The sequence below is a fragment of the Daucus carota genome, chromosome 7 (assembly GCF_001625215.2).
Source record: "Daucus carota subsp. sativus chromosome 7, DH1 v3.0, whole genome shotgun sequence".
NCBI lineage: Eukaryota > Viridiplantae > Streptophyta > Magnoliopsida > Apiales > Apiaceae > Daucus > Daucus carota.
This window is the reverse complement of record NC_030387.2, coordinates 22253289-22281148: the sequence shown is the minus strand read 5'-3', so window position 1 is coordinate 22281148 and position 27860 is coordinate 22253289. Positions and strand designations below refer to the sequence as shown.

Below are 27860 nucleotides of genomic sequence, written 5' to 3'. Positions count from 1 at the left end.
TGTGCCCATCTTTCTGGGATGTCAGTGTGTTATGTTTTGTTATTCTTATGTGTTTTGGTATGTCTTTCGGTTATTATTCTGAAAAGGGTTTATATAGTATTTTGAGAGATCTATAAGACTGCGTCGATTTTGAGACGATGGTGATACCGCAAGAGCTCACCATTTATAATAAAAAATTGTTCATGTTTTGGGGACGTTTGCTGCTTTTGGATCAATTGATTTGATTGATAATTCTGGATATTGGACTACATATAATGCTTATGTACAGGTCAATTACGATACTACTAGTTTCATAACTGATGTAGGCTGGATTCACCGAGATATGATTGTAATATTTTTTAGATCAAAGAATATGAATATTCTATGTGTTAAGCGATCTGAAAACAAAACGACTATTTGTTTAGTTCGTTTTTTGTTTCACAATCGGATTGTAGTTGACAGTTCGAGGGTTTGTCCCGGCTGAATTTAATATATATCTTATTAAACGTTTCGTATTAATAAAATCATTTGTTTGTAAAAAAAAGAGTATGATCAACAAATTACAATATGTTTTTTATTAACTACTAAAAATTATTTTAAAATGTTGTGATAAATAAGAAAATTTTAAAACATCATAATCATCTTCATTATATTTATTATAATTATAAACTTTTAGATATTAAATTATTGAATTTTCTATGGTGTGCTCATAGACACACAATAGTCACTAACTTTTTTAAAAATATTAATTTTTAATTGATGGATAGCTAATAAATGTTGATGGCTCTCTGCATTCACACCAATTCCACTTGTAAAAAACCATTTTCACATGAGTTCACGTTAGAAAGACCGTTAAATTATTTCATACTATCTCGATGGGCTCCATTTAATCCCAAAATATCTACTCTTTAAGTCCTTGCCGACGGCCCCGCAAAACAAAATATCTCCGGCCTCATTCTATCGATCCCATCCGTTTCTTTGACCACCGTGTTGCTCGATACAATCTGGTCATTACCAACTTGGCGCTTCACTTTATGATGCGCCCCAATAAATTATTACAAATTTCAAATAATATAAGTAGCTGTGCTGCAATACAACGTGCAAGCAAAACACACCATGAGGCAACAGCAGGAACCAACAGCAGCCAATTATTATCCTCTATCTCATTCTCATCTGCGGAACCTAATACACTGCATTTTAAAAATATCTATTTTCTAGTTTTACTTTTCAAAGAATTTCCAAGCATTTGGTTAATATACTAGCGTGAGAATTATGAAAGACCATCTCGGATACTGAATCATATCCGTAACGATCAATACGGATAATTAATCGAATTTATTTACTAGTTTTCAATATAATTTAGGTCTAATTTTTTATTATTATATATTCTTGAGTATCTTATTGTCAAGATTGTTAGTCGTGATCATATTTTTGAAATGATAGTATGTTATATTTTGATATTTTCATATGTTTTAGTATGAGGTTCGTTAATTTTTTGGAAATGATTTATATAATATTTTGAGAGATTTGTAAGGACTGTAATGGACACCGCGAAAACTCACCCTTTTTAATAAAAAATTGTTTATATTTAAGTGATAATTATGAATACTAGCCTACAAATGATATATATGTGGATGTCGATTCCGATATTACTAATTTTATAGCTAATGTAGGTTGGATTGCTCGAGATATCATTGCAATACTTTTTAAATCATAAATTTTTGAATATTTGATATGTGATAAGAAAACAAAATAATTATTTGTTTAATTCGTTCTCTATTTCACAACAGGTTATAGTTAACTTTTGATACAAGCTATTATATTACTACTTTTTAATAAGAGTTACTCCATCCACCTCCTAGGTAGTTTATCATTGGGCACGAGAGTTTGACACGCATTCGAATGCTCCTAGAAAATATATAACTTATTTTTAAAATTTTTTTTGAATAAAATTTGATGTTGCAATTTTTATAAAAAAAAATCTAAAAAATAAATTACAAGATTATGTTTTACAAAATTTTAAAATATATGTCGAACAGTAAAAAAAACTATAAAAAAATAAAAAAGACAGAGCGAGTATATTTTTTATACTTCGCACAGAACACCTCACGCTTTTGCATCATGGAAAACATGGCCATTGCCCATCTTGTCGTGCTTTGGGCACGGGCTTCAGATATTTAAGTATTTTGAAGGGTACATATATGTCAGCCCATTTCCGCTCAGTGCCGGGACGTTTGGGCTACAAAACACTGAGTTTGTCTCGCCTTTATATATTAATCCATGTGGTCTTGCGCAATATTTACAACTTGCGTTTTTAAAAGGAATTTTTTTTACAGTTTCCATATAAAAGATATTTAATAATATAAATTTCAAAAATATGAAATATAACTTTGAATATTATTGATGTACAATTCATTTACTACAGGCAGTAACTAAAACATAGAAAGTCCATTTCACTTTAATTAGTTTATACGGCCGTTAATTCTTTAGTTAACGAAGCCATGGTACTGAAGGTGCTCAAATGATAAATTTCAATTATCATATTAATTAATAGAAAGTTTATCTACTCCCTTGTACGCAGTTATATCAATTTCTTGTCAATTTTGTGAAATAAATCAACTTTATCAGAAATCTTATCTATCTAAAAAGATAATATATACAATTATAGAGTATATATAATTTGGTCAATTACGTAAAATTAGTTATATTAACGAAATTCTAGAAACTTGCATGAATATTACACATAATCTATTATCATGTTAAAGAATAAAATTTAATTTAATTAGGATGTGATACGTAGAAACCTTTTTCTCTGGAAAACATAATTTCCTTAATATGATCAATGCGAATGCTCTTAATAAGAATGTTCTAAGAATATGTGACAAAATTTGGTTAAATTCGAATACTTTTTATCGTAACTTGCCAATAGAATTATTGTAGAACTTTGGTTGTAGCATACATGCTATAGCGGTAACTATAATCCTTTAGCATGTGACATCACTCTCGGCAGTCGACTAATAGAACCAGTATGGACGCGAAATCGTAATCATTATTCTACAAAACATAAAACAGACACATTCATGTTAATCGGGTTAGTTTTAACTTTTTCCTGAGAATTCAAGTTGCTTGGAATTTTCTTATCGCACAAATACTTGTCAAGTTTTAAATCGTTAAAAATTTGAAGATTGATCACTCGAGTTTTATAAATGAACAAGCTCGAGAATAATTTGTTAATGATATAATTGAACATGATAAATAAAAAATCTAAATCCACTTAACCCAACTAAATAGTATTAGCTTTCACATAGAAGTCAAACATAAGCAACAATCTAAAAAATTTTGTAAAATATTGCAGATTGGAATTGGATATTAGTTTTAAACTTACATGTATCTAATAAAATCAAGATATATCTGATTTTTCTAGAGCTTTCACAAAACGTGTTCAACCGGTATCCAAAAACACATTCTAAGAATAACTCGGTTCATATTCGTTTTACTGACCATATTTTTTTTTCCAAGCTAAACCGACCATATTTTTGTGTTCGAACTCGATTTAAATTTTCAAGATAGCATATTGAACTTCACCCTGAGTCAACCGAGTTTGAACTCGAGTTTGTTCTTATAAATAACGTATAAACATGTAAGCGGAAGATGGGAATATCGCAGCAGCAGCATGCAGCAAGCATGTATATATTGCGAGTAGGAATGAAGATAATGAGGAGATCTAAGGAACAGGTAGAGCCAAAAGAAGAGGAATAAAAAAAAGGCGAACGAACAGCTATATCTATGTACTGGGGACTGCCAAGTTCAGAGAGCGCGGGTTCTGATTAGATTCCACCAGCGTCAGGTTAATTCACCCAATATCCCCTCTTTTTGAAAATTCCAAAACTCTCCTACCATCTCGTGATCATTTCTCATCCACCAAACTCCATCTCATTATCCCCTTGTTTCTATAATCCCCTCTTTATTCACTTCCACGGACCAACATTAACCCATTGAGCTTTCACTATCTAACAAATCTCTTCCAATTGATTATATGCGATCCCTTTTACTTGTGTCTCTTTATTTTGGAATTGGACCGCTGCATGTACTGCTATCCTGTCTTCAACCGCTTGTCTCTTCTGCTTTCTTTATTCACTATCCCATATCCATCCCACATTCTGTGATTTTTGTCATCATCTAAAATCTTAAGGCGAAGTATTAGAAAGAGGATTTACTAAGATCATATTATATTCTAATATTCTCATTTCTGACGGAAAGTTATTTTTGGGTTGAGAGTGGATCACTGACGTCCAGTTTTCGGACACAAGTTTGCCTTCATGTCTATGAATCCGAGCTTTGATATCATTTCAAGAATGGACCATCTAATATCTTATGGTATTTGGAGGAGAGCTTACCAAGATCATATTATATTCTAACAATTTCCACTAATAAACTAAATGATTAGTCTAATTATGCAACTTAGTCACCAATCTCTTACCTTAAGCGGTGTCACTGGCTGGTACAGTTCAACTAATCTGTGACACTTTTTTGATGGACTTTCGAAATTTAAAGGCCTATGATCAGGGGTATGATGTAAATATCAGACACGACCTGAACCCGATCCGAACCGCAACCTGATTTACTGAGACAAAACCTGAAAATAACCCGAAAATCACCCGATTGACACGAAATAAACCTCAAATGACTATGATTATTGTAATGCAAAATGCTACTCCCTCCGTCCCCCTGAGTTATATACATTGAGGGACGGGGACGCGGCACGGACTTTAATGCTCTCGTAAAGTATAGTTCAATAACTGATTTTTAAGATTTTTCTTTTTTGTATAAAAGTTTGAATGTTATATTTTTATTCAGAAAAAAAAATCTAAAAATAAATTATAGAATTATGTTTTATTAGAGTATTAAAGTGTGTGTCGAGCAGTGAAAAAAAAACGTATAGAATTAAATGGGACAGAGGGAGTACAATTTAAAATTATTTCGAAATTCTGATTCCGCGTACCCTAAAATTATTTCGAAATTCTGATTCCGCGTACCCGCGAAACAGTGACAGATGATGGATTACAGGCATCCAAAATTTAATGCAACGCAGATCTTATATATATCAGCCTGCCTCCATGTATATGTCATCCCCCTCTCACGGGCAACCCTAATGGCAATAATTTCAGGTTTTACAAAAAATACTTAGTAAATTTATAGTTGCTTGGTGGGGACTGGGGAACAAGAAGAATAATAGAAATAGTGTTGGCATGAAAAGGAGGCCCGACTAATTTTGTAATGAAAAGAAAAAAGAGAAGAATGAAGAAATGTTGAAGAAAGTTCCAGCATTCTCTTCGGTAAATGAATAATAACAACATGCTTTGTAATGCCTCCCACTATTCTATTCCTTCACATGCATTCCCCGCCTTTTTCAATACAATTAGTCGGAGATCGAACCTACCACTGTCCACTCTCCACTTATTCTCGTTTTCTTTCTATATTTAATTATATTAAATATTTATTTACGAGATTTTCCTTATTTAAAATTTAAGTTTGAAAATAAACTCAGAGGGGTGTATTGGATTGAGATTTTAAAGAATTTTTTTGCATTCATGAAATTTGAGGGTATTCGATTGGGATTGTTTGAAATCTATTAAAATCTTGAGGTATTCAATTGAGATTTTAAATTATGCTACAAAATATAATGGTATTCAATTGTGATTTTAAATTAGGCTACAAAATCCGATGGTATTCAATTGTGATTGTTTAAAATCCATTAAAATCTGATGGTATTCAAATACTGATGGATTTTTTTGGATTTCATAAAATGATGGATTTTGTGGCATTCTTCAGTGCATTAAAAGATTTTTGAAATCCCACCAAAATCAATGAGATTTTGAAGCATTGTATTTAAATTCTATCAACTCTGCGACATTTTATCAAGAATCCGCATAAAATCAAAATTATACACTATCCATTAAAATCCATAGACTAAAAACAATCCATTAAAATCCCAATCCAATACACCCCATCAGATTTGGATATATGTTTGAATACATTATAATATAAATGGAGAAAGATTTCAAAATCACATGATATTGATTATTATATTAACATACAAATAGTTACTTAGCGATTCATTTCATTTATGACTTTTTTTGTCAATATTTTATTTATGTCTTTTGTGTTGATTAATATGTGAAAATAGTACTCAATGCATGTTTATTTGCGTCTCAGCGGATATTACAAGTTGAATACAGAGGAGTATATGACTTGCTTAAAATTTAGGTCGAAGAGTACATGGGCCTCGCACAGGTCTCCTTATAAAATTTAAATACTAATTTCTGAGTCAGACTATGATGATAGATAAATAAAATGATATTACACAAAATTTAGATGAACATTAATTAGGATGTCTTAGTTTTAAAAACAAACATACTTACTTCGATTTTTTGTAGTAAAAGATTTTGATAGCTGATAAGAATATGAAAGTTGAAGAGAAAATAGACTTTTCGAAATGGAAAAGCAATGAAGAAAAGAATTAGTAGAAAGAGTGTATCAATTAATTACATAATTACACATAAACAACAATCTTAGAGAAGTCTGTAAAAAAAGAAAAACAATCTTAGAGAAGAATGAGCCATAAGCACATTAAAAATGATCTATGTCTAACTTGTTATTTAATTTAATTAAAAATTAAATTGGTTGAATAGGTAAATATCATATAATATAGAGTAAATTGTATTTTGTTTACATGCATTTTTAGAGGTAAGTGGTGTCTCGCTTAAAGTGCAGGTACATAAAATCACTATACTCTATAATATATGTCTAAATAATTAAAATTTGTAACTCCTAATTTTCGCTCAAATACACGTAAGTACATATCTTTTCTTATGACAATTTGCAATCCAAATTTTATAATCCTTGCATTTATAATTGAACTCGCTTTTTCATTAAAAATTACAATTAATATTATCAATTTGTATTTTTATGGTCTTGTTTGTGTTACCTTAACTTTGAAATATAAGTCATTTATTTTATAAAAAATATGTATATTTGTTCAAGTTCACCAAACACACTCCGGATAAACGCTTTTCATATTTTTCGAAAATACTTTCTTATTGAATTATTGTTTGGGAGGTGTGTTTGGGTGAACTTGAAAAAAATAGATACAAATTTTCATATTTTTTATAAAAAATTATTTATTTTAAAAAAATGAAATAAGACAAACTGGGTCATAAAAAGACAAATACATAATATTGACAACAACTTCCAACAAAAAAGCGGTTTGGAATTACAAAATGCAGGAATTATAAAATTTAGACTACAAACTGTCACAAGAAAATATGGCAAATACTCATATGTGTTCGGGTTCAAAATGAAAGATTACAAACTGTAATTAACTCAATAATAAATTATTAGAAATACGTAGAAAACAAACCAATAGACATCGTCATAAAAATTGTATATTTTTTAATTATAGTTGGGCATCATAATTAAATAAAAAATGATTATATACTCTAATCATCGTAGAATATCAAAAAAGAAATAGTATTTAATTATGAAACAAGTATTCAGAAATACAACCGATTTTATTAAAAAATGATAATCTTAATTTTAGTGCATGGGAGAATCGGCATTCTCAACATAAGTCACCTGAAAACCAACATTGGAAAAAAAGATATGATTTTACAAATTATGAACATGATGACATAAATATTTATATAAAAATTATAAATTTAAAATACTATTCTTATAATTTAAACAAGTTGTTTAATAAAAACATGATATACATGGGATTCTCATCTTGATACTCAATATTTTTCAAGTTTTGAATAATTTCACGAACTTGAAATTCACGCAAACATGAACATTGTTTCCATGTCGATACATACTTTTGTCACGCGGGTATAATAATACGTCGCTATATAGAATAAGAGTTTGGATTCCACTAAAACTCCCTTTTATTAAAAGGCTACGGCATCATGTCATGGTCTGTTTCATATCCAGCTAAAGTCTAAGCTCACCATTAACTCGGTCATAGTGGAGGAATCGTGGTCATCCCCGTCGTGCTAGCTTTGTATTGGAAGTCAACCACGATATTATCACCCCAAATATTTCGCAATATATTCCACCATCCATTATTCCTTAATTTCAAAATAATTCAGTTAAATAAACCGAATAAAAAATTCAAGTCAGCTTTCATGAAAAGGAGAGAGCATTATCTTATGCAGAGAAACCTGTGTATAATCTAATACCAGCATAGTACAACCACCCCTCAAACAAAGCGTTAGCTACTTTGCTTTTGTTTGAACTCGTCAAATTTAACCCTTTCAAATATTCTTTCTCTCATCAGCCCCTCCCTTCTATATATCCGCCTCTCCATTTATTATGATCCGAATTTACACATTTCCACTTTTATTAATTTCTACTTAGCTGTAGAAATTTATACAATGTCGTCAGCTCCCAACATGGCCACGATCACGGCTTCCCTCGAAAGATCTCTCCAGAACTGCTCCATAAACAACCACCACCAGAGGCCCGGCGCCAACGGTCATGGACGAAGAAGCGGAAGCGCCGCTTCTTCGTTCATGACTAATAACGAACCAGAATCCGCGGAAAATCAAAATCAGAGTCATCGTGACTACGTCTATTCTAATTCGAATAGTTTTTATGCTCACCGCGACGACGACGCTGCCCTGGACCTCAATTCCCATCTCTCTCTTCCTTATCAGTGGGAACAATGCCTCGATCTAAAGGTTAGTGTAGCTTTTATTTTTATTCTTGGATTTTAATGAGTGAATGTTGCATGTGATTTGCATTTACACATAAAGTCTCTTTGATTTGGTGAGATTTACTATGTTGTACTACCTTTGTTTTGTCCTGCGAGATCTCGCTGCTGGATGTATCAGCTTTTGTTATTTCTTGCATATCACAAAAAGTAGCCAAACTTTTGGTTAGATTAGAGATGTCGTTAACTATTAACACTGATTCACTAATCAGAATCACTTGTTTTGATTATGCGAGTTGGAAAAAGATAAATGTAGCTTGGATATAATTTTTCGAAAATTATAATATAGCCGCTTTTCTTGTACCAGCTACGAAGATCGGCTACTTTATAATGCTTCATTCATAAGTCATTTCTTTTATAAAATAAAGTGTATAAAAGGATTGTTTATTATTAATTTATTAAGCCCTAGCTAAGAAGAATATTTGTCTGGCTTTTTGTATTATATTGGTTATGTGTGTTTGTAATTACTTATGTTGGGGTTGTTAATTGATTGATAGAGTGGGGAGATATATTACATAAACTGGAGGACTGGAATGAAGGCTAAGGAGGATCCGCGGACGAGTCACCGAGAAATGATTGGTGATCATCATTATGATAACTACTACACTGATGAAGAAGAGGACGATGATGATGATGATGAAGAAGACGAAGAAGAAGATGATAGCAGCAGCAGCAGCTCGAGTGAAGTGTACTCACCACCGGAAGTAGAAGCAGTATCGGAGTCAGCTTCTTGTTCGTCATCATCATTATTATCGAGAGGCGAGGAGCTGAGGAATAGTAAGGATGAACGAAGCAGGCAAGTACTAGTGGTGGCAGGATGCAAGGTGTGTTTGATGTACTTCATGGTCCCTAAACAGGCCCAGCTTTGCCCCAAATGTACCTCTGCTCAACTTCTTCACTTTTAGTTTTATTCATTCACATGTATCAAACTCTACCTAGCTGGCTAGCTTCTGTTCAATCCATTTCTCTCCCCCTCCCCCTCTTGTTTCATCATTAAATGTCAATGCCTCCTTTTCCTGATTGCTATGTTTTAGAGGTTTCATCTGGTCGTGTACGAATTCATGTTCAATTTAATGTCACTATTAATTACGCAAGAATTAATAGGACGATGATTAATCGATGCCTGTTCTTATTATTACTATTATTATTGTTTCTCTCGTTCTTAATTACTCTTACAGCAGCATTTGCGCACCTCTTTCTCTTGTTTAAGTCTCTCCATATTATTTAGTTTTTGATGCAATTTGAGATGTGCAATAGAGAGCCTCCCTCTTGTTTGTGCCAAGATTCAAATTTGTATACCAGTGCTTAAACTAAGCCCAACATGGCGTGATCATGTAGTAAGTATTAAATATAAATTCTCCATTTACTTACAAGTAGAAGCAGTAGTTTGAATATTTAAATTAAACACATCACATTTTGCTTGTATTTTCTCCGACATGAGATACTGAACTACATGTATATTCCTGGAAAGTGGATTAGCTTAGGAGGCGTTTGGATTGTGAGTGAGAATCGGAATGAGAATGAATGATGAGAATGAGAGGTATGGCAACGGGTATCTCAAGGGGAGGGTTAGGACCAAAGTGTATTGTGGTTCTCCTTCCGTACCACAAAATTGATAATCCGAACATCTACGAATGGTTTTGAGGTCCCAATTCCTGTTAACCGCGAGCTCTTTAATCATGAACCAAATAATTCCTTAATTGATACAAATGTAATGAAGTCTGCTGGGGGATTAGGGTTTCATAAACAAAAGGCAGAAACGTGAGTTGTATAGTAGGGAAGAGAGGGGTCCAGGGTGCCTAGAGAAGAGAGATGGGATAGAATGTGGAATGGCAGGAGGGAGAGAGAGAGAGAGAAAGGGAGAGGGAGCGAGAGAGAGAATGAGAGAGAGAGGGGAATCTGCTTTTGAGTTGTTACTGGAGGAGGACGGGGGAAAAAGGAATCTAAGCAGAGAAAGAAAGGCTTTCTGCACGTCTGCACCAACACTATGTATATACTGCCCCTGCATTCATATATACATTATTGTATGGAATATGTTGTACAGTGAAGAAAAGATAGTTATAACGACATATTATTTTCTCCCCCACAACAAACAAATGTGTCTTTCTCTTCTTTCCTTTTGCAACTGTCCCTTTCTTTCTCGGGTATTCGCCAGATACTCACGTTCATTCACTATGCTTGTTCAAACTCTCCATATAATAAATTATTTATTTACGATAGTACACCATGATATAGTACAGTGGGTATATATTGGACTCGGGATCAAATATCTTGTTTTTCAAAAATTATACCTAGTAATTATTTTTCACATATTATGTTTCAGTTATAATACTTGTATTAAAATTATAAAGGGCTGTTATATAGCCACCGTTGTATAGAGAACCACCAGATCGGGTCGTTGGATGACAAAGACTCCCCGCAATGAAACATTGCGGGTACTTAAGTCCTTGCAATGAAACATTGCGGGGAACTCTGAAATATATTACTTCTCCAAACTATCATTCCACTACTAGTTTTAGTTAATATTTTTACTTTCATTTTAAATTATAAATTATTTTCATTCATTTTGAATATACGATTATCTTCATTAATTCAAGATATATATATATATATATATATATATATATATTAAAATTAAAATTTAAAGATTTTTATTCAAAATAATTATATCACTAGAATGTATAATTATTTTATTATTTGTATATCACAAATAATTTAAAATATTAATTGTTTATAATTTTAAATTACAAAATTAATTTTTCTTACTATTATTTGAAAATTTTAATGTAATACATTATGTTTTTGTTTGATATTATTTTATTATGATTCGAAATCATTTGAAGTTTTAAAAACTTAAATAAAATATTAATTAAATTTTTATGTTTTTTGTTTTGGAATTATTTTATTATAATTCGAGATCATTTGATTTATTATTAAAATAAAATTATATTATTAATTAAAGTATGTTTTTAATTTAATTTTTAATGTTTTGGTATTGTTTTATTATTATTCGAAATCATATGAATTATTATTAAAATTAAAGTATATTATTGATAGGGATTGGGTTTATTAAGTACTACGACCCAATCCAATAAAGGCCCGCATAGCCGGTTTAATCATAAGAAATTCCGTCCTGGCCCAATGACGCTCCGAACCAGATATGTATGGGCCATTAGGAAGACTCGGATGGGCTCGAGGCCCATACAAAGGTCCAGCTACGAAACTAAGTCCTACGATACCACTAACTCTCGTGGATAAACGTCCCGGAGTTCTTGGAGAGATAAGAATTCCGTCCTATCTATTACTCCGAAGCATACTTCGGTACGAAGTCTGGAACGTGGAATCATACTTCCATCCTACTTCTGACTCCGAAGCGCCTATATAAAGGGCTCTACCCCTCATAACTAGAACTACATTTTGGATTTGATTCTTCTCCTAGCAGAGGATACGTAGGCATCTCGCATCGAGACCAGTCCAAAACACGAATCGCTCACCCCCTTCGTTTTCTGTTCCATAACATTTGGCGCCGTCTGTGGGAACCGAAACAACAACCATGACGAACCCAACCGGACCACGTTCTGAAATCCATGTTCCACGCAGCAGAACCACCACCGGAGTCTCGACTGAATCAACCCCTGTAACTACCTCCCTCCCGCTCGGTACGACCATTGCTCAAACTACCGCTCCCCTGACTTTTGGCTCGCTGCCCCCTATAACTCGAGTAATTGCAACCATCACCGACGCCGGCACGCATTACTCAACTGTCACGACAACCACTCGTGGAGGCACGGGTGATGACTATGTGCACGTAACTGATTACGACTCCTCCGAGTCGGAGCAAGAGCGTGATACCCCCCCTCGAAGGAGAAGAGATACCGATCATACTCGACACCGTCGACGCCGCCATAGGCAGGAGGCTAATGAGCCCCGAGGAGCAACGGACCAAGCCTATGAGGATCGAATCCGTGCTTATGAGGAGGAAATTGCACGATTAAAGAGGGACCAGGCAAGGTTACCGCCTCCGGAACCAAGGGATGAAAACCCTCGTCAGACTGTCATGAATCAGATTCACTTGTTACCAGCAGGCGATCCCGATAACCCCGTTCCCCCTTTTACGCAAGAAATCATGGGTGCAAGAATTTCCCAAAAATTCAAGCTCCCAACCATTAAAGCTTACGATGGCACGGGTGATCCCGCTAATCACGTTCGGACCTTCATGAACGCTCTGTTACTCCAACCCGTCACTGAAGCGATCAAGTGTCGTGCTTTTCCTCAAACCTTGAGCGGGATGGCCCAGCATTGGTATAGTCGCCTTCCCCCTAATTCTATCTCTTGTTTTGCCGATTTGAGCAGGGCTTTCATAGGGCAATTTGTTGGAAGCAAAACGCATGCTAAGAGCTCTGCCTCTCTAATGAATTTGCATCAAGGTAAGAATGAATCACTCCGGGAGTATATGAATCGTTTTACCAAAGAAGCCTTGAAGGTCCCGGACCTAGATCAGAAGGTAGCCATGATTGCACTCCAGCAAGGTACCACTGATGACAATTTTCGCCGGTCTCTAGCCAAAAGAGCCCCTGATAATATGAACGACTTACAAGAGAGAGCCGGGAAGTATATTAAGGCAGAGGAAAGCCTAAGGAAATCCCAGAGTAACCAAGGGCCGAACACTAACTTTAAGAAACGTGGGAATGATGCCGAGTATAACGCTGAGAATAAATATGCCAAAAAGGATGATGATGAGAAGTCGCCTGCTAAAAAGAAGGTAGGACCAAGATTCACTGAATATGCTAGGCTCAATGCCCCAAGAAGTCAAATCCTAATGGAGATCGAAAAGGATGAGAGTGTCCGATGGCCGAAGCCCATAAGGACCGACCCCGAGAAACGAAACAAGGATTTGTATTGTCGATTCCACAAAGACACGGGGCATAAAACCGATGATTGTTGGCAGCTGAAAGATGAAATTAAATTCTTGATCCGAAGAGGCAAGTTGTCCAAGTTCACCAAAGATGGAGACAAAAATTATCGGGACAATGACAGCCGTGGAAGAGACAATGATGATAAGAGAACCCAGCCTCGAGGGCCTGTGATTAACGTGATCTCCGGAGGGCCTACAGCTGCCGGAGCCTCAAGTAATTCAAGGAAAGCTTATGCGAGGGAAGTGATGAGTATAGTTGGAGAACCCCCGAAGCGGGCAAAAATTGACTATGCAATGGCATTCGATAACGTCGACCTCGAGAAGGTAAAGTTCCCCCATGACGACCCCTTAGTAATTACACCAGTGATTGGAAACTCGTCCGTAAAGAGAGTGCTCATTGACAATGGAGCCTCGGTGGATATCTTGTTCTATGATGCCTATGAAAAGATGGGATACTCCGATACTCAACTAACACCCTCGGATATGCCTATATATGGCTTCAACAACGTGGAAACCAAGATTGAAGGCATGATCCAACTCCCTGTAACTATGGGTACCGAACCTAGACAAGCCACATGTATGATAAATTTCTTGGTTGTTAAAGCCTCGTCGACCTATAATGCCATCCTTGGGAGGACGGGGATACACGCTTTTAAGGCAATCCCGTCCACTTACCACATGAAGATTAAATTCCCAACTAGGAACGGAGTTGGAGAGGAGTTGGGAGATCAGAAAATGGCCCGAAGTTGTTACATCGGAGCGTTGAGATCCGGAGGAACTGAGGGGCAAGTGCTGCCCATAGAGGACCTTGATGTCCGAGAAGAGGAAGAAAGAAGAGGCAAGCCAGCCGAAGACTTGATTCCAATCCCATTATATACTGAGGAACCCGAAAAGATCACCTATGTTGGAGCGTTACTCCAGGAAGATTTGAAGCAAGAACTAGTAAAATTCTTGAGGAACAACCGTGATGTTTTTGCTTGGACAGCGGCTGACATGCCGGGTATTGATCCCTTATTTATGACTCATAAGTTGAATGTGAATCCTGATAGGAAACCGATTAAGCAAAAGAAGAGGAATATCCGCCCCGAAAGACAGGAAGCCATTAAACAGGAGGTCGATAAGTTGTTGGAAGCCGGGTTTATTGAGGAAATTCAATTTCCCGAATGGCTAGCTAACCCTGTCATGGTCAAGAAGGCCAATGGAAAGTGGAGAATGTGCGTAGACTTCACTGATCTGAATGATGCTTGTCCCAAGGATTGTTTCCCTCTTCCAAGGATAGACATGCTAATAGATGCCACTGCTGGCCATGAGATGCTAAGTTTTATGGACGGGTTCAGCGGATATAATCAGATTCGGATGAACAAAGACGACGTCCCCAAGGTATCATTCATTACCGACTTTGGTGTCTTCTGTTATTTGGTTATGGCATTTGGACTTAAGAATGCAGTAGCTACATACCAACGCCTAGCAAACAAGATGTTCAAACATCTGATAGGCAAAACTATGGAAGTATACGTTGATGATATGCTGGTGAAAAGCTTAAATAAAGCAGATCACCTTGAACATTTGAAAGAAGCTTTTGAAGTCCTGAGGACGCATAAGATGATGTTAAACCCGGCCAAGTGTGCCTTTGGGGTTGGTTCCGGGAAGTTTCTTGGTCTAATGATCTCCAAACGTGGTATTGAGGCCAACCCTGACAAAATAAAAGCTATCCTCGACATGGAACCTTCCAAGAGTGTAAGGGATGTACAGAAGTTAACAGGAAGGATTGCGGCCCTGGGAAGATTTGTATCCAAGTCGGGAGACAAATGCTTACCTTTCTTCAAAGCCTTGAAAAAGGTTAAGAATTTCGAGTGGACAGAAGAGAGCCAAGTAGCTTTTGAGGTTCTGAAGAAGTACATGGCAGAGCCACCTCTTCTATCGAAACCCATTGATGGTGAGACCTTGTATGTATACCTAGCTGTTTCAAAACAAGCATTGAGTGCTGTATTAGTTCGAGAGGAGTTCAAAGTTCAAAAACCGGTATACTACGTGAGCAAGGTTTTGCATGGAGCAGAGCTCAATTACTCGGTGATCGAAAAATTTGCTTTGGCCATGATTACGGCCTCAAGGAAATTAAGACCCTATTTTCAATCTCATAAAATAGAAGTCTTGACAGACCAACCTCTTCGTAACGTTATACATAGCCCGAAGGCTAGCGGAAGATTAATTAAGTGGGCGATTGAGCTCGGGGAGTTTGATATCCGATACAAGCCTCGAACGGCGATTAAGGCATAGGCTTTAGCTGACTTCCTCGTCGAATGTACCATAAACAACGAGGAAGTCGGGGGGCAGGAAGACAAGGTAGAAGAGCCCACCAAGGAAGAGAAACCTAAAGAATACTGGTTGCTATTTTTTGACGGGGCTTCAAAAAATTTTTGACGGGGCTTCAAAAACAAAAGGTAGTGGTGCAGGATTGGTGCTCCAAAGCCCTGATGGCTTTACGGTGGAATATGCTATTAAGCTAGACTTCCCAACCACTAATAATGAAGCTGAGTATGAAGCACTGATAGCTGGGCTTGGTTTGGCTAGAACCTTGAGGGTAAAAAACTTGAAAGTCTGTGGCGACTCAAAGCTCGTAGTCTTCCAAGTGAATGGTGAGTTCGAAGCTCGGGAGGAAGCTATGTCAAAGTATCTAAGGATTGTGAAGACCCAGATGGCACTATTTGAAGAATGCCTAGTAGAATATGTGCTGAGGGAGGAAAACACTAAGGCTGATGCCTTGTCGCAATTCGCATCCTCTGATGATGAGGTGTGTTCAGGAAGCGTTTATTATCAGGTTTTGAGAACCCCGAGCATCGAAGCAAAATTAGTAGCTCCCACTGATACAGGGGCAACCCGGATGGATGAGATTAAGTTATATCTGGAAAAGGGACACTTACCGCCGAATGCTGATGAAGCACGAAAGTTGCAAGTAAGGGCCCTCAAGTATGTGCTCATTGAGGGGATCCTATATAGGAAGTCGTTTGTTATTCCTTATTTGAGATGTTTAAGGCCGGATGAGGCTAGGGAAGCCCTTAGAGAAGTTCATGAAGGCGTGTGTGGCCAGCACCTTGGAGGAAGGGCACTGGCCCATAAAATACCCGTCTTGGGTTTTATTGGCCAGATATGCTTAAGCATGCCCAAGATTATGTGAAAAGGTGTGATCGCTGCCAAAGGTTCGCACCAATAGTACGGCAACCTGTTCGCACAAAATCACGCAAGCGTACGTGGTCACAAGTAGTATAGAATCAATTTCAGTTCGTTCCCACAGAGACTGGTGTATTCAGAAATATGCACTTATGCACCAATGTATGATTATTATTCAATGCTTAGACAAATATCAAATTGGGTTTGGTTTTCTACTTAACTAATCCTATTCGAATTATGAAACTAAGAATTATCAACTAAGAGAATAACGATTTACTAATGAGAATAAAACATGGGATTCTAGCTTCATTAACAACTTCATCCAGAGTTCTACCTTATTCGATTGTAATGGTTGATAACTAATCAGATAACACGAGACTGATACACGCTAACTGTCGTTATACGTGCACCATACTGCTACACATCCAAATTAAGATAGAAGGTAAACAGACACCAATTATGCTTAGACCCTATATGTCTATAGAATTTGAAAACATAACGGTTGAAGAGCAAGTTATCTATCAAGATTACATAGGGCGATGCAAGATGGGTAAAATCACATCACAAGTCATGTTATCGAACACGAAACCTATGCTCGCATGGCAAGTTCTAAATCAATATATTCACTGTCGCTTCAATAAAGATTAACAAGCAATCTTAGATGTTAGCTACGCATCCAAGATGAATAAGCACAACCAATACGAGGAAATCAAACCATCACATATGAACAAGGCAAATTAACTACTGAAATTCATCGATAAATCTGCTAAAATCCCATGACAATGATTAGTTCATAATGGAACTTCTCATCATCATGGGTTCGAATGTAAACATGGTACTGAATAGGAAAAACAAAGTCAAAAGAGTAAAACAAGAGTTTCGAAACAAATCCGAATGAGCATCCAAAAGTATCGCCTAATTGGAAGAAGACAAAAGAAAACTATGAATCTAGATCTTCTCCGTAGCCGTCACGTGCTCCTTAGAATGTTTCTAGGTTATTGCTCCTCGCTTTTTCTTCCTTGTATATTTTGTATTTAAGTGCCCTAAGTTGACCGGGTCAGCAGCTAATCCAAACGGGCTTCAAAAACTGAATTTTTCACCTTCGGGAGAGCTCGGGCGCTCTCCAAGGCTGCCCCCAGGGCGCAGGCGCGCGCTCCAGGGCGCGGGCGCTCCACAAGGCTGCCCCCAGGGCGCAGGCGCGCGCTCCAGGGCGCAGGCGCGCCACAAGGCTGCCCCCAGGGCGCAGGCGCGCGCCCCAGGGCGCAGGCGCGCCACAAGGGCAGACCCCGGGCGCTACCAGGGCGCTTCAGGGCGCAGGCGCGCTGCAGGACGCCCCCAGGGCGCAGCTCAGCCGCTTTAGGGCGCTGGTGATTTTCTTTCTTTTCGCTTCATTTCTCGACTTCCAATTCACCGTATAAGCTTGGAAAAGTCCATCCTCCCTCCATCTAGGTTCTCTACACACATCAACACAAAAACACATAAAAAATACCACATACTTGAGAACGATCCATCAATTTAAGCATAAATGAAGGCTTCCAAGTGGATGTAAAATCCACTTATCACACCCCCAAACTTAAATCGATGCTTGTCCTCAAGCATAGACACATAACACTACTAATGCAATGCATGAATGCAACTAGATGCCTACACTACACAAATCATGAATGGTCAACCTTGTTAACATGTAATCCTCAGAATATGCAACATCCTCGACATTCGCCTATCTCACATACTAGCCAAGTTCTCTTCCACCACAAGTGTGAAGTGCATCGTGTGTGTAACATGCTCTCTCACGAGACAAAAGTAAGACTATCAAACTTCAACAGAGTCCTCACTACGAGCCGTTAATAAGAATAAGGTTTAAACACTTCATCACATAAAGAGCCCACTACAATTTAGGGTCACTAAAGAATTCCTATGCCCCTCCTATTTTTTTACTATATTTTTTTTTTCTTTTTTTTCTTGCTAAGTCTAAGGTTAGGACGCTTCTCAGTGTAAGTGAGTCACGACCGCCATTCGACTTTGCTTTTTTTTTTTTTTTCTCTCTCTTTTTTTCTAATCAAGTAATTCTCCAGTAATCAAGGGTTGTGAAAAGTCACCAAGAAATTGCTTATTCTAATACAATTGCACTTAATACCAGCACAAGTACATGGATCGTCCCTTTCACATGACATTGCATTTTACCCATTGATCTCAAAGGAGTACTTGATAATTTTTATTCTCTTTTTTTTTTCTTTTTTTTTTAGAAAGGCATATTCATCCCTTAACTCCCCCAAACTTAAGATTTACAAACTCTAAGTTCAAAAAGGGAATAATCCTAACTCTACGCCCGACTCAACGCGAGGACTCAAGAAATAAGTTAGTCTAAATCTTATCTCTAGAGCATAAGTGTAATTATAATTTTCACACAAGCAGTTTCCAGGCACAAGGCATCACATGTAATCAAGACTACTAGCCAAGAAATTATGCACATAAAATCATCATCATAGGAAATCAACTTGGAAAACAACTTCATGATTCATACAAATGCAACTATATGAATATATGAACTACTACACATACTAAACACAAGCATATATATAAAAAAAACTACTAACATGCACTATATGAGATAGATAATACTCTAAACTATATGCATCATGCAATCTATATGAACACACACTACTACTAGTCCTTAGATTACCACCCCCAAACTTAAAATCTTCAATGTCCTCATTGAAGGTGATAAAAAGGCTCAAATGTACCTAGAAGTCGGGAGGATCACCCTCCTCGGGTGGAGGATCAGGTGGTCGAGACACCATGCCATCTCCAAACACTGGCCAATCAACCTCAACACCAATAGCTCGAAAAGCACTCCCAAGAGCCTGAGTCAAATCCTTTGCAAAACGGCGGTGAATGTCATGCATGTCATCTATGCGCCGTGACAACCTTCTAAACTGCACATCACTTAAGAGATCCGGTGGTAGTTTGAGTTCGAGTATGGGAGCTTCTTCAATAGATGGTTTAAGATGCTCCTGAATATTTTTAAGCTCTGTTACTCCTTGAGACTCGAATGGCATATAAACCTTCCTCTTCCATGGAGATGCATTCAAGAACTGAAGTTGCTCTGCTTCCTCTTCACCTCCGAATTCAGCTTCACCTGTTAGAACCCTTTCCAAGATGTCAGTTTTCAGGCTTTGGTCAATTTCTGGATGAGCTGCAGCGTCTATTGGCTCCACCTTAAAGCATTCTTCTTCGTCAGTTGAAAATTTCATTGCGTTGAACACCTTAAAAGTGACACTCTGATCTTGAACTCTCATTGTAAGCTCTCCTTTTTGCACATCGATCAAAGTTTGGCCTGTAGCTAAGAAAGGCCTTCCCAAGATAATGGGAATCTTCTTATCCTCCTCGAAGTCTAGAATGACAAAATCAGCAGGGAAGATGAGCTTATCCACTTTAACCAAGACGTCTTCCACTATACCTCTCGGGTATGTGATGGACCGATCAGCCAGTTGTAAGTACATGTTTGTAGGTTTCGGCTCCGGCAGACCAAGTTTCTTGAAGACAGATAATGGCATCAGATTAATGCTAGCTCCCAAGTCACATAAACACTTGTCGAATGACAATGGTCCAATGGTACACGGTATTGTGAAACTCCCCGGATCTTTCAGCTTCGGAGGCAATTTCTGCTGCAACACCGCACTGCACTCCTCGGTCAAAGCTACAGTCTCCAATTCCTCAAGTTTAAGTTTCCGAGATAGAATACCTTTCATGAATTTAGCATAACTCGGCATCTGTTCTAGAGCTTCCGCAAAAGGTATATTGATTTGTAATTTCTTGCAAACCTCTAGAAATTTAGCGAATTGTTTGTCGAGCTTATGCTTCTGAAGTCTCTTCGGAAAAGGGGGAGGTGGATATACTTGCTTGACCCCATTATCAGATTTAGGACTAGACTTCTCAGCTGATTCCTTGCTTGCCTCCTCGTTGATTTCTTTCTTGTCAGCGTCAACAACAGTTTTTCCACTACCAGACTTAGATGAGAGCACGGGTGTTTCAACCTGTTGATCACTCTCATCCTTATTATGCTCTGTTGCTGACTCTTTTTCCTTTGTAACCTTTCCGGACCTCAAGGTGACAGCCTGTACCTGTTCCTTCATCTCTTTCTTGCCCGGATTGGCCTCGGTATCACTAGGAAGAGTTCCTTGTGGTCTGTTTATCAACGCGTTAGCAATCTGCCCAATCTGGTTCTCCAAAGTCTTGATTGATACCGCTTGGCTTTTAACCATTAGTCTTAATTCTTCCACTTCTGATCTTTCATTGGAAGGCTGTCCAGCCACCCCATGATTTTGTTGCTGGAATCCCGGTGGATGGAATTGCTGATTCGGTGCAAACTGTTGTTGAAAACCAGAAGGGTTAAAAGGTCTAGATCCTTGCTGCTGAAACTGTTGCTGCTGTTGTGGCATGTAGTTCTGATTATTGCTCCAGCTGAAATTCGGATGATTCCGATTATTGGGATGATAAGTGGCAGGAGCTGGCTGTTGAGACCTCTGGAAGTTGCTCACAAACTGAGCAGATTCGCTCGATATAGCACACTGATCCGAAGAACGTGCACCCGCACAAAGCTCGCAAACATTAGGTGGTGGTTGAAGTCCCAAGTTAGCTAAGGAATCTATCTTCATAGTAAGAGCCTTAATTTGAGCAGTCAAGGCTGTAGTAGCATCAACATCTAGAATCCCTGCTGCCTTGCCCTGATGAAGACGCTGAGTATGATTCTGATATTCGTTCGCAGCCATCATCTCGATCAAATCATAAGCCTCATCATAGTTCTTAGCCCATAGAGCTCCACCTGATGCTGCATCGAGCATTAGCCTCGATTGAGGACCCAAGCCATTATAGAAGCAATTAATAATCATCCAATCAGGCATCCCATGATGTGGGCACGTTCGAAGCATCTCCTTGTAGCGTTCCCACGCTTCACATAGAGTTTCACCAGACAGTTGAGAGAATTGAGTGATAGCATTCCTAATTGCAGCTGTTTTGGCCATAGGGAAGAATTTAGTAAGAAATTTCTGAGCCAGAGCTTCCCATGTCTTAATAGATCCTGCAGGAAGAGAATGCAACCATCCCTTAGCTTTATCCCTCAGAGAAAATGGGAATAGCCTCAATTTGATAGCCTCGTCAGTAACACCATTGAACTTGAAAGTGTCGCAGATCTCAATGAAATCCCGAATATGCATATTAGGATCCTCTGTCGGAGAACCCCCAAACTGCACTGAGTTCTGTACCATCTGAATAGTGCTCGGTTTGATCTCAAAAGTGTTGGCCTCGATCGCTGGCCTGACAATGCTCGACTGAATATCATTGATTTTAGGCTCTGAGAAAGCCTTAAGAGCCTTAGTATCATTCGCAACTGGTGGTCGATCACCCATTGTAGTGTTCACTTTCGTTTCTGCTTTTGCCAATGCTTCTTTACGGGCCTGAAAACGTGTTCGCATACACGTCACTCAAGTACCTGAACACACACAAACGAAATACAAGTGAGAAAAGGATCCAAGTCACTGAACTTTAACGACCACTAATGACAAGCACATAAACTAAATAAAACACCGAGTCCCCGGCAGCGGCGCCAAAAACTTGTTCGCACAAAATCACGCAAGCGTACGTGGTCACAAGTAGTATAGAATCAATTTCAGTTCGTTCCCACAGAGACTGGTGTATTCAGAAATATGCACTTATGCACCAATGTATGATTATTATTCAATGCTTAGACAAATATCAAATTGGGTTTGGTTTTCTACTTAACTAATCCTATTCGAATTATGAAACTAAGAATTATCAACTAAGAGAATAACGATTTACTAATGAGAATAAAACATGGGATTCTAGCTTCATTAACAACTTCATCCAGAGTTCTACCTTATTCGATTGTAATGGTTGATAACTAATCAGATAACACGAGACTGATACACGCTAACTGTCGTTATACGTGCACCATACTGCTACACATCCACAATTAAGATAGAAGGTAAACAGACACCAATTATGCTTAGACCCTATATGTCTATAGAATTTGAAAACATAACGGTTGAAGAGCAAGTTATCTATCAAGATTACATAGGGCGATGCAAGATGGGTAAAATCACATCACAAGTCATGTTATCGAACACGAAACCTATGCTCGCATGGCAAGTTCTAAATCAATATATTCACTGTCGCTTCAATAAAGATTAACAAGCAATCTTAGATGTTAGCTACGCATCCAAGATGAATAAGCACAACCAATACGAGGAAATCAAACCATCACATATGAACAAGGCAAATTAACTACTGAAATTCATCGATAAATCTGCTAAAATCCCATGACAATGATTAGTTCATAATGGAACTTCTCATCATCATGGGTTCGAATGTAAACATGGTACTGAATAGGAAAAACAAAGTCAAAAGAGTAAAACAAGAGTTTCGAAACAAATCCGAATGAGCATCCAAAAGTATCGCCTAATTGGAAGAAGACAAAAGAAAACTATGAATCTAGATCTTCTCCGTAGCCGTCACGTGCTCCTTAGAATGTTTCTAGGTTATTGCTCCTCGCTTTTTCTTCCTTGTATATTTTGTATTTAAGTGCCCTAAGTTGACCGGGTCAGCAGCTAATCCAAACGGGCTTCAAAAACTGAATTTTTCACCTTCGGGAGAGCTCGGGCGCTCTCCAAGGCTGCCCCCAGGGCGCAGGCGCGCGCTCCAGGGCGCGGGCGCTCCACAAGGCTGCCCCCAGGGCGCAGGCGCGCGCTCCAGGGCGCAGGCGCGCCACAAGGCTGCCCCCAGGGCGCAGGCGCGCGCTCCAGGGCGCAGGCGCGCCACAAGGGCAGACCCCGGGCGCTACCAGGGCGCTTCAGGGCGCAGGCGCGCTGCAGGACGCCCCCAGGGCGCAGCTCAGCCGCTTTAGGGCGCTGGTGATTTTCTTTCTTTTCGCTTCATTTCTCGACCTCCAATTCACCGTATAAGCTTGGAAAAGTCCATCCTCCCTCCATCTAGGTTCTCTACACACATCAACACAAAAACACATAAAAAATACCACATACTTGAGAACGATCCATCAATTTAAGCATAAATGAAGGCTTCCAAGTGGATGTAAAATCCACTTATCACAACCCCCTGAGATGTTGACATCCATTAACACCCCCATCCCGTTCGCAATGTGGGGAATGGACATACTTGGACCATTTCCACTCGCTAGTGCGCAAATGAAATTTTTGTTGGTAGCAATTGATTATTATACTAAGTGGATTGAGGCCAAACCCCTGGCCAAGATAACCACCAAACAGGTTGCTCAGTTTGTATGGGAGAACATTATCTGCAGGTATGGAATACCACGAATCATGGTTACGGACAATGGGACTCAGTTTAACAATGCTGAGTTTAAGAGTTATTGCGAAGATTATTCAATTGAGCTGCGCTTCACCTCGGTTGCTCATCCTCAAGCTAACGGACAAGCTGAGGTGGCTAATAGGATAATCCTCGATGGACTGAAGAAGAGAGTTGAGAAGGCCCTGGGGTCATGGGCCGATGAGCTGCTCCCAATACTTTGGGCGTATCGAACAACTTGTAAAGTCTCTACTGGAGCAACCCCTTTTCAGTTAGCTTATGGAGCTGAAGCAGTTGTACCCCTTGAAATCACCCATACTTCCTCAAGGGTCCAGCAGTATGAACCCGAAGCCAATAAGGAAGGCATGAGACTTGCACTCGACATGATTGATGAAATCCGTGATGAAGCTCATGCCAAGGTTGTGGAAAACCAGAAGCGAGCTTCCGACTACTATAAACCTACGGGTTAAGGAACAATATTTTCGAGAAGGAGATCTGGTACTTAGAAAGATTGAGGCGTCTGGGGTTGGCCCCAAAGGCAAGATGGCTCCAAACTGGGAAGGCCCATATCAAATTAAGGCTGTTACGGGCCATGGCTCATACAAGCTTCAGACCCTTGAAGGAATTGAAGTCCCAAGAAGTTGGCACGCGACCAACTTGAAGATATATTATGTTTGATACATATCCTATGATAGTAGAAAGTAATAGTTATCATAAGAATAAGGTCATGTCGACCACTGCCATGTAGCTGAATTCAAGAATAGTTTATCTCTTTTACTATGATATTAATGAAAGTCCCAAGGATTTTTAGCCTTGATTTTGTTAAAGTGTTATTCATGTTTACCTTCGAATAAAACATCCTGAACATGGATGAAGGCTTGAAGCTGAGAAAAATACTAGGTAAATTCCAAGTTCAAATATGACGATTAAAAGTCAACCGACCTGGAAGGGCTATCATAATCATTACGAGAATCCAAGCTGTAAGCCCAACTTAATAATTGGGAGGCACCTTGGGGTTTTGAAATTCTAAGTAAGAATTACTTTGAATTAATCCCGATTCATGAAAGTTAAAGTTCCTGTGACTCTTTCGAGAGTTGAATTAACAGATCTTACGAGAGTTAACCTAAAATATTCTAAGTAAAGATTATTAAATGCGCGATATGCAGGAAGATAAAAGATGGAATAAAAAAGAACTTAGATAAATAAGTTAAAACCCCGAAGGGTTTAAATATCCGAGTAATTAAATAATTACATAAATAAGCCACGCAGGGCTGAAAGAAAGCCTAGCCTAAGGGAGCCCATCGTCGAAAAGCTCATCTTGGGCCTTCTCCTTCTCCTGGTCTTCAGGGTCCTGGGCCTCCCGCTCCTGGGCTTCATCCCGGGCTTCATCTTGGGCCTCCCCTCCTTTCCCAAGGTCCCTCTCATCCTGGTTGGAATCTTGGATCATAAGATTCTCGGTTGGAATCTCTAAATTTTGAGAGTCCACAGGATGCGAATCCCCGAGGTCCTCGACCGCCATCGGGGAAGGGGTCTCCTCCCCAGGAAGTCTCGGGACGGGGAATCGCTCCAAGGTGACTCCCTCAATTTGAGCCCCCACCTCATCGATGATCCTTTCCCAGCAGGACTTAAAGGTCTCGGGAAAGGAGGCGTCGTACTCCGCCGCAAGAAGATCGTCAAACTCCGGCGATGCCTTAAAATCGGCAATCGCCTCCCGGCGCACCCTCTCCAACTCAGCCTCCAATGACCGCACCTTCTCCTGCTCGGCCACCAGTTCGGCCTCCACCTTCCTGAACTGCTCGAAGTTGGCAGTTGAGGCTTCGAAGTAACGATCACGGTCACGTTCCGCGATCGCCTTCTCCGCCCTCACCGTTTTCAGGTTGTGGACGGCCGCCTGGATATAGGTGTTCATCTGCGAGAAAGCAAACAAACAATCCCTAAGTAAGAAAACATCTAGGTAAAACAAAAAGGAAGAAAAATTTCTAAGTAGAAGAAATGACATAGAAAGGGAAATGGGCCTTACCGTTGCCACGGCCTGGGCCCCCTACATTTCTATCTGGAGGTCTTCTGAGGACTCCACAACGTGGGCCCTATCCTGAGGGGTGACCACATTCTTCGACCACTCAGCCGTGGCCCGTGCATCACCCACAATAGTGTCTTTGTTAAGAAGACCCCATTGGACCACATATGGGCTGGGGTCCTCATCCACGGTTGGGGCCCTTGGCGTTAAGAAAGCCGGGACTTTTTCCACGACCTCCTGGGCCCCGCTCTTCCTGGGCCTCTTGACCCTTTGGACCTCGGCCGGCACAGCCTTTGCCGCGGCCTTCTCCCTCTTCGCAAAAATGGTGTTCAACCTTTCTTGGGCTGCAAACACAAAATCAAGAAACAATTAGAACAAATAATGAACAAATAAGTGAGGCCCAAAGAATTAAGGGTAAAAGCAAATTACCCTCTGGGCCCAAATCGCTTAGCCCATGTTCCTAGAGCGAAGCCTCAGAAACGAGAACGGAGCAATGGTGGAGGCAATCCCCGGTCAAAATTTTTATTGCGGTCTCTTCCTCCACCCCCAATTTTAGAGACCTAACAGGCCCGTCTTCGGCTCTACTAAAGTCCGAGTAAAAATAATCGGCCCAATTCCCCTCAGTCAAATAAAGGTAAAACCACTGTTTTTTCCAGTGGGGAAGTGAATCAGGGGCGGTGCCCGAAACGAAGATGCTACGGGCCAAGGTCCTATATTGGATCTTGACCCAACCCTCGTCGTTGGGCGCATTAACGAACTTGAAGAGATATCTAAACACCGAGACACTGGGCTCAATGCCGTGCTTTTTGCACTGGACTAAAAAACAATAAATAAACTTCCAGCCGTTGGGCTGGAGTTGGGTTGGACAAACGCGGGCCTCGGCCAAAAGTCTAAAAACGAATTCAGGTGGAGGTAACCTGAAGCCCGCATAAAAAGTCTCCTTATAAATACGAATGGCCCCAGATTTTGGGTAACAGGCTCGATCATTTGGGCCTGGGGCCTCGGCCCTATAAGGCCCGTTGATGCCAAACAGATAGGCTATGGCATCAACGTCCTTTTGATCATATTTAGAAGGAAATTTGTATGCATCTAAATGGAGCAAATTTGGAAAAGCTTGGCCAAACTCAGAAAGAAGATCACGAAGAGAAAAAACACTGGCATGAACAAGAGATTTTTTACCTCGATTGGCCTTAGGCTTGGCCACAGGAGGCTGAGATAATTGGGATTGCTGAGATGAAGAAGAATCCGCCATTGATATCCTTCCGATGAAGGTTTGAAACCCAGAAAGAGATGAAGAAAGGATGAAGATTGATCGGAATCTGGGAAAATCTTTGAAGATCGCCCGGAAACTGGAAAAAGTCTTGAATATCGGCCGGAATCTGGAAAAAACTTGAAGATAGCCGGAGATACGCCTAAAAACTCGCCGAAAAAGTAGGAGATATTTGAGAGTGTTTGGGAGAATTTTTAGCTCTTAAACTTGAAAACTATTGTGTGAAATGAGAAATGAAATCTCAAGTCACACATTATATAGAAAAAGCTCAACCCGTTCACTTGCCGGTAAACCCTAAAACGAACTGGCTACAGCCAGTAAATTGGGCTTTGGGCCGGTCACCGAGCCATGTCACAGGCGGGAAGCCCATGATTTTGAAAAATTCGAACCTATTCTAGAA

The 27860-nt window shown here is 39.1% G+C and overlaps 2 protein-coding genes and 1 non-coding gene across 3 annotated transcripts; 2 read left to right on the top strand and 1 right to left on the bottom strand.

Annotated features, from left to right (window-relative positions):
• The first annotated feature begins 8231 nt into the window (after positions 1 to 8231).
• LOC108194103 (protein CURLY FLAG LEAF 1) lies at positions 8232 to 9915 on the top strand. The gene is made up of 2 exons (XM_017361001.2): positions 8232 to 8717; positions 9247 to 9915. Exons 1-2 carry the CDS (start codon positions 8412 to 8414, stop codon positions 9652 to 9654), a joined length of 714 nt encoding a protein of 237 aa, XP_017216490.1. The 5' UTR covers positions 8232 to 8411; the 3' UTR covers positions 9655 to 9915.
• A 9661-nt stretch (positions 9916 to 19576) lies between these two features.
• On the bottom strand, positions 19577 to 22306 carry LOC135147934 (uncharacterized). The gene is made up of 5 exons (XM_064081991.1): positions 21802 to 22306; positions 21374 to 21663; positions 20237 to 20989; positions 19898 to 20098; positions 19577 to 19708 (listed from the first exon to the last, which is right to left on the bottom strand). Exons 1-5 carry the CDS (start codon positions 22304 to 22306, stop codon positions 19577 to 19579), a joined length of 1881 nt encoding a protein of 626 aa, XP_063938061.1.
• LOC135148101 (small nucleolar RNA R71) lies at positions 21735 to 21841 on the top strand. The gene has a single exon (XR_010285996.1). It is a non-coding gene; the product is annotated as a small nucleolar RNA R71 (small nucleolar RNA).
• Positions 22307 to 27860: the final 5554 nt, after the last annotated feature.